This window comes from Coloeus monedula (genome assembly GCF_965178545.1).
Source record: "Coloeus monedula genome assembly, chromosome: W".
NCBI lineage: Eukaryota > Metazoa > Chordata > Aves > Passeriformes > Corvidae > Coloeus > Coloeus monedula.
This window is the reverse complement of record NC_138821.1, coordinates 26264909-26279338: the sequence shown is the minus strand read 5'-3', so window position 1 is coordinate 26279338 and position 14430 is coordinate 26264909. Positions and strand designations below refer to the sequence as shown.

General features: G+C 39.7%; 1 protein-coding gene across 5 annotated transcripts in view; it reads right to left on the bottom strand.

Moving 5' to 3' along the window:
• Nucleotides 1-14430, bottom strand: part of LOC309584611 (mothers against decapentaplegic homolog 2-like) — a 104713-nt gene that overhangs the window by 76996 nt on the left and 13287 nt on the right. For all 5 annotated transcript variants that reach the window (XM_082300726.1, XM_082300729.1, XM_082300727.1 and 2 more), the window contains exon 2: nucleotides 12773-13065. In XM_082300726.1, coding sequence (XP_082156852.1) covers nucleotides 12773-13008 — 236 coding nt within the window. In that variant the 5' untranslated portion in view covers nucleotides 13009-13065. The remainder of the gene's footprint in view (nucleotides 1-12772; nucleotides 13066-14430) is intronic.

Sequence of the window (14430 nt, the reverse complement as noted above, 5' to 3'; positions counted from 1 at the left end):
CTCAGCCTATATCTAGAAATGCAAGTGCTTGCTGCAATTACACTACTAATATTATCTCTTGCTCTACTAATGCTCCATTATCACTACCAGCAGGAGTGTTTTTTATTTGTGGAGACAGAGCTTGGGCTTGTATTCCATCACATATTAAGGGAGGGCCCTGTATTTTGGGGCGACTCTCACGGTTAACACCCAACACATCCATGATTTTGCAACACAGATTACCGCGGAAAGAAAAGCACAGTCTTCATGCGTTTGCCCCTGATTATGATGATAGTCTCGACTTTTGGTCACTACAACGACGTTGGGCAGCCTCTTTTTTTGCTCCAGGAGTAGCGGCCGGAAAAGCACTGGGATTGTTAAACAAGCTAGGCTGCTGGCTAGCTCGATAAACTAATGCTATTTCGCTTGTTTTAACAGGATTGTTAACTGATGTTGATTCAATTAGACCTGCTACATTGCAGAACAGAGCTGCTATTGATTTCTTGCTTCTAGCGCACAGACATGGATGCGAAGATTTTGGTGGAATGTGCTGTATGAACCTTTCTGATCACTCACAATCTATTCATACGAGTATTAAAGCTTTACAAGATAATGTAGCCAAATTAAAAGTAGAAGATAGTGCTGATTGGTTTAATAGCCTTTTTGGAGACTGGGGGATCACTGGATGGGTCAAAAATTTAGTTAAGATGGGAATGTTTATATTAGGGGTGCTGTTAATCATAGTGATATGCTTGCCTTGCTTGATCCAATGTATTCAGAGATTGATTAATAAATCAATAAAGCAAATAATGATCGTTGAACAGAGAGGGGGAATTGACAGGAGCCAGAGAGCGATGAAAGCTGATAGTTATGCAGACCTTCTAGCCTTGGTGCGGTGAAAACCATGGGACAGGTTAAAAACTCAAGGCAAGAACAAGAAGCAGAGACGAAACAAAGCCCAAGGCAAGAACAAGAGGCAAACATGGGACAAACAGGACGCCATGACCTGAGCCTCTGGCACAAAAGGATGATTAGCCAGGACACCACTGTCACAAGAGGGAATCTGCAAGGACTTGATAGTGTTGCTATGGGAATGGGGCAGGGGGGTTTGAGCCTATGGATTTGCCCAGGAGTAGTAAACTATAAAACGCTGGTAACTTGTACAATAAACTGGCTTTGCTTGTTATATCCAGCAGAGTCCGTGCCTCTTCAATCCCTGCAGTAGGGAGCCTATTAACTAGCTATTTGTGTTCAAAGCTGCAGCAGTAAAAGAACTGCAGTATGTTGTTTATCCTAGAAATTCTTTGTAAGCTAACTCCCTGAGCAACACAACCAGGAAGGGTTTTTTTCTGTAAAATTGCTCTGGTTATCATAAAACATTCACACCAGTAAAAACAGCACTCAGGTATTTTGTTACAGTACCAATAAAAATAAACTGGCTAACTTCTACAGAAGAAAAATATAATGAGGAGAAGAATCTTTGTCACATTGAATAGTTGGCCTGATATAAAGGAAAATTACTACAGTAAACCAGGGAATAGTTTAGAATTGACTGAAGCCAACTAAAGCCTTGATTCCATTATTGGAGGGAAAATAAATACTATTTATGAGATAATTTGGGGCTCAGTATTGACAATAAACCACAGTCAACATTTTTCTTTAGTGATTAATACGTCTTCTTAATGGTAGCATGAAGTGCCAGACACAGACATTATTCTAACTAGTTAGAGCTTTATACTAGGATTCACTAAGCAGGTAAGTCACTAAAGTAATCACAAATAGCTCTTTTTCATTTGCTTAAAACTCAACAGTCCTAGAATCAGTTGTTAACCTGACAAACAATAAATGGCATATAAATATCAAGCAAGCTTTAACACTTATTTTTGATTCTGATTCTTCCTGCTTACCATTAAGACAATCCTAATGAGAAGGAACAGTAACTTGAACTTGTGCAAATTCCAACAACATTTTTTCACCCATAAATTTGCTTTCCACATCACTGATACTCCAATGGGAACAATACCTTAAACTTACTCCCTAAACAAATAATACAGCTTATACCACTGAGGCGAAGAAATTGCATTATCCTACACCTTACAAAAAATCATCTCAATTTATAGACTGAAAAATGACAGAAAATTAAAAACTTGTAAGGTTATCTGAGAAAAAGCAGCAGAGCCAAGGCCAGAATCCACATCCCCTGAGCCTTTACCCAGTGCTCCAGTTAGTATTCAATATAGTTCCCAAAATTCAATGGTTTTTTCCTCCTGACTTGAGAGACAATCTCCTTTGAACTATACAGCATTTTGCTACTGGCTAAATATCTTGTACATTTATATTTTTACATGTTGACCTACCTCGAAAGACATACTGATACTTTCTGCTTGGCACACCAACTCTAACAAATTATGTGGGTAAGTTACATGGCTTCCTGAATTGCGCAAGCTTAAAACTGGTAGCCCTAAGTATGTTTAATACTCCAAGACTTCCTTTTCCAGGATGACATCATTATAAGATGCTGCAACCTGAACTATGTCTACATTAAAGCTTAACCTTAGTTATAGCAATTCAGTCCTCATCACCACCTGTACAACAAACCAAGTTATCAGCTATATTTTAGTATTTATAATTAAAACTCAATTACACTTGAACACAATCACTATTCTTAACTTCAGTCAACACTGTTAGAAGGCTAGAAAACTTAAATCTTCAAATTCATCTTCTAAAGAATGACTGACTTGCAAGGCCCTAGCTGCTGTAATACACAGTGTCTGGGCATTGCCCTACTGATGCACATATGTTCTTCTGTATACAGATATCAAAATGACTTGGGTTGAAAAGGACCTTAAGACCATCTAGTCCCAACCCCCCTGCCATGGGCAGGGACACCTTCCACTAGACCAGGTTGTTCAAAGCCCCATCCAACCTGGCCTTGAACACTTCCAGGGGGGTGCAGCCACAACTTCTCTGGGCAACCTGTGCCAGTGCCTCACCACCCTCACAGTCAAGAATTTCTTCCCAATATCTAATCTAACCCTGCCCTCTGTCACTTTGAAGTCATTCCCCCTTGTCCTATCACTCCATGCCCTTGTCCAAAGTCCCTCTCCAGCTCTCTTGTAGCCCCTTTAGGTACTGGAAAGTTGCTATAATATCTCCCCAGAGAGAGGGAGATATATCAGAATATATCAGAAGGGTCCTGCTGCTAATCAGCCAATCAAGTAGGAAGCATTGGTAGAAGAAAAATATGCTATTAGAAATCCTGCATCCTACACTACATATGAACTACACTGACACTATGAAACAAATAGAAGAAAGCAAACAATTTAACTTTAGGCTATAATGTGGAAGTTATGTCGAAAGGGTTAAGGGAACAACAATATGTAACTTCTTAGCTTATTCTACTTTGACCATTCACTGCACTCTGTTACACCCTCATCCATGATGGCCCTCTCAATGAACAAGGACCTCAAGACTGTTGACCAGTTCACAAAAAATTTTATTAAAAAATGCTTTTTACTAAGAAATTACTGTTTTCACAAAAGGCTTCAAAAAGGCATTTATCTCAAGTCAGTTTCTGAAGACAAGCACCACAGACATCATACCGTTATTCAACTCCTTCCCTGAATAAACATTTAAAAAAAAAAAAAAACAAACAAATTGGGAATACTAATGCCAGAAAAGCTGATATTTCCATGTGGTTAGTTTGTCTGAACAGACTTCTTTTTTTTTCTCATCAGCTTAAAAGAAACTGAGAAATTTGTGAGTGACCACCAGTTCTCATTTTTAAGTTTAATTTGGTAATAAAACATGAACTAAATTGATTTTTAAGATAGTTTTTTAGCTAAAAGAAATGCATAAGAGTAGTTTGTAAACAGATGCAGGAAATCTCACAACACTGTCTTATTGATTGCTAACATCAAGCTTAGGAATTAAGTTTCATAGAGACTTGAAGTCAAACCCGACAAGAATTTTTATTTCCCATTTTATGTCCATACAGCATCTAAAAGTGTTCTGCAACCTAGAGTTTGAACATGTCATTTTACACATATGTAATTAGGGCCAGCATCCTTGTGTCTATAACCACATCATCCTGAAAATTTAGGAACTATGAAGAGCTGGAACCATTTATCTTTGGGTTCAAGATTGTCTTGGAAAACCAGGTGCCAGCTTCTGCCACCCCAGCTCTGTGAAAGGCTCCAAGGAAATTAGTAGAATCTCTCAGAGCACTCTTGTTCTCTCTACACACTAATCCAGACTGCACAATACAGCACTACAGAACATGGACCAGTTGAAAGCGGTCATTGTAAAATTATTGAAAGAAACGCTCAATACAGATTAAAAGACACTACAAAATGTCAGAAAAACACTCCTAAAGTCAGCTGCTTCACACTCACCACTTTCAGAAACAACAGACTGCTTCTCTCACAGGATCATCTTACATTTTATGTTCAGGCAATGCAGGTGGACTCTATTCACCAGACAAGCAGCTGCCTGGCTGTTTCCTAGGCTGGAAATTTCGGCTGCACAACACCATTTACTAAGAGGAAGTCAGGAAGTTACACAGTAAGCTGCCGGAGGAGTACATACACATGGGGCCAACTCCAAGATGAAGAAATGTCACACACAACAGGAAGCTACTGCAAAGCACACCATCACTCTGTCCTTACTGCCCTGTGGAGGCCAGAGCCTGGTGCAACACACTTACCACCAAGAACTTGCTTTAGTCGTTTACAAAGAACGTAGAGACAACATTCAACTCCCACCATAATTACAGAACTGAGAAAAAGAAGGGCAATTTGATCCTCCTGCTATGCCTTTCCAGTTAACACATCCAAAGTCTTCACAGCACCAGCTATCATAAGGAGGATAAGGGGATTTTGAAGCTAATTTTGGCCAACACTCCCCAAAATATCAACTATCTCTTGCCACATTTCCAGGAAAGATCTCTCTGGATTTCTTCTAAAGCATTATTTTAATTGAAATTCCAACAAGAGAAAAATCAGAGGGGGCTCTGCTTCATCCTCAATAATCCTGTCATAAGAAAAGGGAGTCAGTTTATAAACTAACAATTTACAAGCACATTCTTCGTGTAACCTCAGCAATAAAAATAGTATATTCTGATGCACTGTTTAAATAACTATACTTATTTTAGAAAGCTTAAGATGTTCAACTATAGTCTTCAAAAATTCATAGAACCAATTTATAGCTAAGTGAATGCATGCAGACTGAGATATGGCATATGCCATGAGAATGTTCTTTATACATAGCAACTCTCTACTTGTGAGCTATGATTAAGAATCAATGTCCATCTCCAACTTGAATAGTGAATTATCCCAGCTCTGCTACAAACTAGCAGACAGTGCCAAGTTCTGCTTCTGGGAAAATAGACTTCACCTCTGTCTGGATAGCAATGTTATTTTAGGATCTACCGTGTCAATCCAACTGCCTGCTGTTGTCCCGTTAACGCACTCATACCTTAGCAGCAGATGTTGGGAACTCTCCTAAAACAGTCTCCAGAGGAACTTTCCCTTCCCCTCAGTGTAACTGTTGAAACCACACATTTCCTATGGCTTTAACCTGTATTGCTATACTCTGAAGCAACCTATTTTGGGGAAAGATGCTAAAGCTTGAAAACAAACTATTCTAAAAGCCACATTAGCTTGAAAACTCTGCCCTACTGGTGATCAAAAGCATCCCTAAAACTAGGTTATTGCATGCAGCTATGTGGATCACTTTCCTGACAAATATTCCCAAGGAATTAAAGAAAACATGCTAACAAGTAGCACAGGTTATATTCAAGAAAAACTGTGCTCTTTACACCTAAATTAGAAATTATTTTTCATTCAGTTATGAGAAGAAAAGGCCTCAAAATGTCATAATTTTAAAAGATTTTTTTATTCTGAAACAGCAGTTCCAAGCCAGTTATCCCATCTTTGCCTAGTTTACTTCTGCTGTTAACTCCTTTGTAGACACTGTGATCAGCACTAAAGTTCCATGTATGGAGGCTCATATTAACTAATAAAGAGAGTGAGCCTTCAGAAAACAATTTTAACATGTACCATAAGCTATGCCTAGGCTGCTTATCCTTAGTGCCAACTCACTGCAGGGAATGAAAAAAAAGGGCTGCAGGACAAGCAAACAAAGGAATAACATTAGTATACTAGAGAAATTAATAATTTCTTTAGAGAATTTTGACCATGTGTGTTAATTTGGCATGGCCTGAATTTTTGGTAGCAGGGGGAAGGCCACAGAAGTAGCTTCTGTGAGAAGCTGCTAGAAGCTTCCACCATGTCCGACAGAGCCAACCTCTGATGGCTTTGAAGATGGACATGCTGCTGGCCCAATTAGAGAGGTTAGTAACCCCTCTGTGATGACATATTTAAGAAGAAAATCAAAACAGCACATGCAGTTTTTTCCCAGGGGTGGCAAGACACTGCCACCGGAAGCCATCCCAACGCTGTGCGCAGCGATGCGGCCGCCGTAGCCACCACCATCTGGGCACAGCCCATGGCGAGCCTTGCCTGCCTGGCCACCCCTAGCCATGCTGCACTGCAGGCAGGAAGGCAGGGGTGGTGGCGGCGGCTTCTCCTTCCTGGCGCCCCGCATGAAGAGAAGTGTTAAACAGTGCCAGCGCTGCAGCAGCCACTGCTGCCCATGCAGTGGCGGCAGGGCTGCCAAGCTGGCCATGAAAACATGGCGAGCGATTCCCCGATGCAGAACCTAGACAAAATAAACCTCTCGGCGCTGCGAGATCCTGCAGAAATCTTTGAATTAGTGGAATTTGTTGGCAATAGTACCTATGAGCAGCAGTTTTTCTTCTAGTTGGAGAAAAAGGAAGTGAGAACATGTGGGGAACAACATGGCGGCACCAAAGTCAGTGGAAAGAAAGAGGGGGAGAAGGTGCTCCAAGCATCGGAGCAGAGATTCCTCTGCAAGCTGTGGTGAGGACCATGGTGAAACAAACTGTCCCCCTGTAATCTATTGAATCCATGGGGGATGCAGAAATCCACTCGCAGCCTGTGGGAATGGTGCCCATGCCGGAGCGAGTGGAGTCCAGAAAAAGCTGTAATCCAGTGGGAGACCCAAACAGAGAGAGAGGGCCTTGGCTTCCAGAGACAGGGAGAGAAAGCCCTTGCTTCCAAACTAGATGTCGTGGTTTGACGAAGCTAAGCGTCAAGCACATGAAATCTGTTATTTTTCATAAGGGGAAAATAAAATATTGAGGAAAACTGGAGAGCTGAGAGGTAAAACAGGTTTAAACTTAAATAGTTGCTGTACAAAGAAAAAGTTAATTACTAACAGAATTAAAAGTAAAAAGAAATAACAATAAATTAAAGCAGACCTCCCCTCTCTTCCAGCACTCCCCTCCTTTTACCCAACTCGCACAAAGGAAAACAGAACATGGGATTTTGGTCAGTGTTTTAGTTCTTGAAAAGTCTCTCTCTTATGCTTAAGGAAAAAAGGGTTTCTTCTGCTTCACGTGGTTTCCAAACTGCCACCAGCAACAGACTCACCTGGAAATCTGCTGCAGTGAAAAAACATCTCTCCCATGAAAAATCTCACAGTTCCTTCACACTGCCAGACATGGGCCATCACATGGGGTTATTAATCTTTTTAAGGATGAGTTATTTTGAGCCTGAACACAAAGGCTTTCTTCTTCACAAGCCTCTAAAAGCCTTTCACTGCTTCTATATAGCCTGGCATAGGCACTCTTCACATCTTTATAAACCGCACATGAATTCCTCATCTCCCATGTACTTTAAAAAAAATGGATTAAAGAGGTTTACAGTTTGTGATATTAGTTTCTTACCACGGCCTGCGAGAAGTATTTTTAAGCTATGCGCAAAAAACGTGGCGCCGCCCTCTTTTTTCCTGTCGCCATTTTCAGCTTTGTCTCACATGACTCACTTTGTCTTTCTCTCTGACTTTGAAGCCACCATGTTGAAGAGTGTTCTTGTTCAGCCTTTACGGTGGAGAAAGCCTCGCTCCCTTTATGTTGTTGGCTGCATGGTGTCTTCTTCAGTTTAGCGCAAAGTGTGCTGGCTGCAGAAAGGAGGCTACGCCAGCTCCCGCTGGCTCCGCGTGGAGAGGAGAGGGACCCACCGGTGCCAAGAAGCCGCGCCGGATGGGTTTAGCTGTGTGGCAGTCCATGGCTGGTTTTAGTTGCCTGCGGCTCTGGGATAGTTTCCCCCCCCCCCCATCCCCAGTGACCTGGGGTCCGTGCCGCGGCATTGGGAAAAGGGGAAGGGGAAGAAGCCCCGGCCCGGCCCAGCAGGGCCCGGTGGCTCGGAGGCCTTCCCACCTTCCGGCAGGCGAGCTGGAACAAAAGGAAATCCCCGCCTTGACGCGCAGTTTAAATATGTAAAATGCGAGAAGCGTTATTGGTCTAAAAGTCTGTCCATCAACTCAGGTTCAACCCACTACACTAGAGAAGCCTATCCTTAAAAGACTGCACCTCGTGGAGTAGTGACCCACGCCATAACAGTTTTGGGAAGACTGCCCCTGGGAGGGACTCACGTTACAGCAGTTTTGGCAGGACTGCTGCTCGTGAAATTAGAACAACGCTGGAGAAGTTCACAGAGAACTGTCTCCCATGGGAAGGACCCCATAGCATAGCAGAGGAAAGACTCCTCTCCCTAAGCGAACAAAAAAAGATATCAAGTGAGGAACTGACCAACCCCCCCCCCCCCTCCACCCTGTCTCCCTGTGCTGTCGGTGGGAAGGAGGGAGGGGCTGGGAGGAAAAAGGTGTTTTTAAAAGCTTATTTTACTCATTATCCTCTTCTGACTGTTAATAATAAATTTACTTTATACCTTTAAATTTTAGCCTGTTTTGCCCTTAAAGTGTTTTCTCCCAGTCCTTATCTCAACTCATGAACCCTTCATTTTTTTTTTCCCCCTCCTCTGCCCAGCTGTAGCAGAAGAGAGTGAGTGAATGGTTTTTGTGGGTGCCTGGCATTTTAACCAGTGTCAAACCACGATACCGTGTAAAATGGTCTTGCTTTCACATGTTTGATGAACTTTCATCAGATTCTGCAGTTTTAGTAGTAATACTTCATATAAAATAAATCCCTAATACAGTCATCACATTATACAAATGTTCGCATGGAAGCAGAACTCAGCCTGTGATATGGATGTACCCAATTACAGCTCAGGAAGGACACAGTCAGTTCTGCACTAGGTTTCAGACATGTATGCTCTAGAGGAGCACAGGATAACACAAAGGAGTCTAAACTCAATGCTTCCCTTCCACTAGCTTTTTTTCAGTTTTAAAAACATAGGAGCTATAACATTCCAGGCCAACATTATCTCAAACCTGCCCCAACTAAACACTTATTAGTTGTACATTATCAGGCATTTTACAAAAGCAACTGCATTTGGCAAGTCTTATTTAAAAGAAGCAAGAAGACACAAAGCATATCTATAATCTTTTAAAGACAGAAAAGCCACACAGCTGATCACACCAAAATAGTGAGATTATGAAACTAGTTATTTGTTTCCCTGCTTTGGGTTCCAATATTCTGTACTGTCACCACTGAAAGACCTTTTTAAATAACAAAGATAGACTATGAATATGCCATTTGACTATTCATTATGTGGCATGGTTTGGTTTGTTAAAGGCTTGGATTTTAGCTACCACTAATTACAAAGTATTTATGGACAGGGCTCTGAGCAACCTTGTTTAGAGTTAGTGGAAGGTATCCCTGCCCATGACAGGGAGGTTCAAACTAGATGATCTTTAAGGTCCCTTCCAACTCAAACCATTCTACGATTCTGTGACTCTATTTCAACAGAATAATCCATGATAATAGGGAAGAAACTGCTCTATTAGAAGACTCATATAAATGGTGAACTCCCATGCCAACACTTAGTTTCCAGATACTCAGGGATTATGTGATTAAAATCCCACTGGCTTGCTGGGAGGATTCAGCAAGATAACTACAGATTACTTAGAGGGCTAGTGTCAAAAGGACCTCTGTACTTATTTAGCCTCTGCTCTAGATTACTGACCCACTTATGAAGAGCTAAGCATCCCTGCTGTGCAATGTCAACACCCACTCCATCTGTTTGCTTCTGCTTTCTCAGAAACTCTATTAGTCTGCATAAGAAGTTCTGTTAATTACCACATGAGCAGCTTTTGCATAGCACATGCAGTAACAGCCTCACTTAATATGTAGTCATCTTGACAAACAGCATAAAAACAGAGCAATCCTAATTCAACAGGATTATCAGTGACATACAGTAATATATAATATGCAGATTTCTGAAGAAGCAATTTAATACAACTTTTGTCCAAGCTGCTCTCAGTTTTGAGAAAAGCTTGTAGGTGTTTAGTTGCTTTAGGTTTCAATGATGAAAAAGTATACTAGAGTTAAGTACTGTTAAAACTCTCTGGAAATCTCCAAGGGGACCAGAAATTTGTGAAACCACAAATGAAATTTCTGTTGAGGAAATAATGCAACAGTGGCAAACAGAAACATCCCACAACATTTGTCAATACCTACACTAAGTATTAGTAAGTAAATCTAAAGGAAGTTTTAAAAACCCACACAAAACCAAACAGAAAAACCCTCCCTAAGCAAAACAAGGTTTGGAAAGTTAGTCCAGCTGCCACATCAGAACTACCTTTCAGCATCTTAGCACCTCAAACTTCCTGTTGACTAGGAAGGAAAAAAGTTCCAAATTCAGCATTTTATTATTTATCCCGGCTGATCTGCAGATCTTTAAGACATTCATTAAATAGGTCTCAAGCAGCAGTGTCGTTAACTTACTAAATCCAAGAATAAGAATCTCCAGAAGTCATTACAGTACTGAGTTGACATTTGTTATTTCTTGGGAACCCAGACTCCTGCTATCAAAGTGAAATAATATCAACAGTCCAAAACCTAACTATGAAACTCAAGAATTCTGGCAACCCTGATATAATCTCACCCCTTAATACCAAAGCCATTTCTTAGTTTAAAATTAAGCCTTGTACAGTTGCCAACATCACTTCAAGAGTTCTCTAGCTACCAGCTTACTCCTAAAGTAGTTAAGAAAAGTAAAACCTAGGTCCAGTACTTTTTACAGCTTACTGGAGGATAGAGGAGAACAGTATATCACAGCACAGCAAGAATTGCTGGTCACAACATGGAGGCTATACAGAGCTATCATAGAGCTTTTTATTCTGTTTTAAAGTATTATTTAGCATGTCACACAAAAGGTCATGCAAGCAGAAGGACATACCCAAAGTAGACTAGGAAAACAATGGTATATTAGCATACTGTTTGTATCCTCTAGAAAAATTAGACAACTATTCTTCTGAAATACCAATATTTACTGCCCCAGTACCCTTGCAGGAGAGCTCTAGAAGATAGATACACATTTTATATCAAGTGAATCTCTATATGGGATATATAGCTTTTGTCATGAAACACCTCACAATTAAAGCATTTTGTCTTTATCATGGTAAAGACTTGCTAAATACATAGTCATCTTATGTCAAGTCAAGAAATACATACCCCTACAGGTTCCAATCTTAGTCTACTGATATACACCAAGACAAGAAAGAGCTAATATTTTATTTCCGATTGTTTTCCAGCCAGCAAAAGGAAGAAAGCAGAAGGGAAACCCAGAGAATTTTGGAACTGCTCTAGGGAAGAAAATACAAGCAGAGGGCAGCATTAGAAACAAAAGGTGGATAGACAAGAGAAAACACAATTAAAGTAGTCATTTATTCAGAGCATACTCATGATTTTCCCAAACAGCTGTATCAAATCTAAAAGAAAACACTAGAACCATTATAAGAGCTATAACACAATTGATATATGGAAATCATTAGTGACACCAGTCAAATCTAGTTTGTGCTATGATTAATACAAAGTTTAAAAGTAGTTGGGATGAATGTGCTAATACAGAAATTAGGGTCATAAACCAGATGCAGTTTCTCTCCCCTAGAAATTATTTTAAGTGTCAAGGCACTAAATGCCCAAAATATTCCCATGTCACCAGATCCTCTTTTTCATAGGAAAACACACCTGTGAAGTGATTTGATACTTGTGTTGCACATAATTAGCTTGCACAGGCATCTTAGTGGTATTTCTGTACAACATGAATGGAAAACAGACCGCATTATACTTACAAACATAACCCTTGCCCCTCGCACAGCAGTTGCCATGAATTAAGTTGAGAAAGACAAAGGGGTAGAATGCAAGTTATTTACCTAAATGCATATACATATCAGGAGTGGAAGAGCAGTTATAGAAATACTCCAAGTTATTAAATAAAAAAGCATTTACATTAACCAATAACAAATAATTAAAATGGTCTTCAGACAGTCTGCCTCCAAAGACAAAACTTCAAAAAGGAGAATGGATACAGCTTGTACAATTTAACTGAAACTACCAGATACAACAGAGAATAAATAGATGACTGAAGTGTTGACCAAGGAAAAACTAGTCTTATGTTTAAAGTGAAAGTTCAAGTATGCCACTCTGATTATAGACAGGGTTATTAAATAAAACCATAAGGCAGTGCTACAAACTAAGAACTGTGCTAGGCATGACCAGAATACACTGAATTTGAATATAAGTAGCAATTAAAATTGAAACAAAGATATTATTAGAAATTGTAACTTTACAAAGCATGTAATCCAGTTATAAGCAAGCACTATATAAAAACCAATATAGGTTTTAAAGAATTTGTAAAGAATCAAAGCATGCAACTGATTTTTTAGTCATTTGTTCAGATAGCCTAAACATCCATTTACTTATTTCCTAAGTAGTTGTAACAATTTCAAACACAACAGCACTTACCTTGGAATCGTCACACATTTTGTACTGCAATTCTGAGTGGTAATTGCCTTCTCAAGCTCATCCAGCTGTCCTGTTTTCTTTAGCTTCTTGACCAAGCTTTTCACTGCTTTTTCACACCACTTTTCATCCTGACCATTCTGCTCACTACCAGCAGCTCCTCCAGAGCCACCAGCAGATTTTTTCCATCCCAGAAGTCTCTTCACAACTGGTGGAGTGAATGGCAGTATGGATGACATGACTTTCACCAGACAGAACACTCAGCAAGCAATAAATTAGAGATTCCCGTCTGATCCCTAAAAACACAAACCAAAACAGACACATTAGCACTGAGGTTTCACATGAAACAAATACCTTGCTTTGGACTTTTTATTACCAAATGCCATAGGGCACTGCATCCTAAAATAAGTCAGATAAGTCTGCATAAAGGTTAGGTACTTCACCAATAAAATTCAAAGGCAAGTTTGCAGCAGACTCTTCGACAGTTAGCACAGACTAAGGTTACTGTTGGATTGGACATTTAATTTTTCCTCAAGTCTTTCCTGGCTAAATCAACTCCAGAAAAAACAAAAACAAAAACAAAACAAAACAAAAAAAAAAACAAACAAACAAAAAAAAAAGTTAACTTTAGTCTAGCTTTGCACCTAGGCTGGCTGGGTCTATTAATTTATTAAAATTTTCCACAAGTGATTGACAAATTGTATACAGATATATGTACATTCTGCCCATCTCCAAATTAATTTAGCAAGCAAAACTGTGTTTGAAATGTCATTTAGTCATGACAGCTTGACAGAAGTCTTCCAACAGCCAGCCATTTCACAAGCCTTTTCTCCTTGTTTGTCATGCTTTAAATAACTACCAATTTTTGTTCCACTGGGGACATCAATTTGAAATTCACGTATAAATCTGGTAATAAGCTTATTCCCATCTTTCAAGCTAGAGTTCAATGGCATACAGATAATTAATCTTCTCAACTGGCAGTGCTCAAAATCATCAAGTCTTTCAAAATTTATTAAAGGATAGTTAAAATCTTACTTTGCAGATACATGGGTAGTAGAACTGTCCATTTTCAGTTTTGATCGCCTTTCAGTATCAACTACCTGGTCAGGATGTTTATATGAAATGAAATATTAGAAGAGATGCTGAAAGTTGGGCTATGTTTAACATTCACTACAACTTGCACTTCAAATCATTTAAAAGAAAAATGATAGCCATTTAGAAAAAAAATCTTGGTTTTGGAGCTTCTATTAGACTAGTTTTATGTATTAAAATATAAGCCCCAAACCAACCACATTATTTCAGGCAGACAGCTGTTAGAAATTGCTCAAGTACATAATGGTCTTATGGATAGAAGTATGGCATTGAAGTCAAAAACAATCTTATTTCCAGGCAACAAATTCCAGAAAGTTCCCGTATTTCCAAGCTGTATAAGTTAGTTCGGTCAGCTGAAAAAACCTTGGTTTAGCTAAAACTTAAGACTAGGTTCAGTCTACTCAATTTGAGCTTTCAAGGCAGCTTACATGCCTCTACATCCTGTACAGATACACTCCTCACTTCTATCCAAAACACACCAATTTAATCTTAATGAAGTTTCCCACCTGCAAAACAGCATGGTTGATTTGGGATACTTCAGGCTACAGTATTTATGGCTAATTTATGCC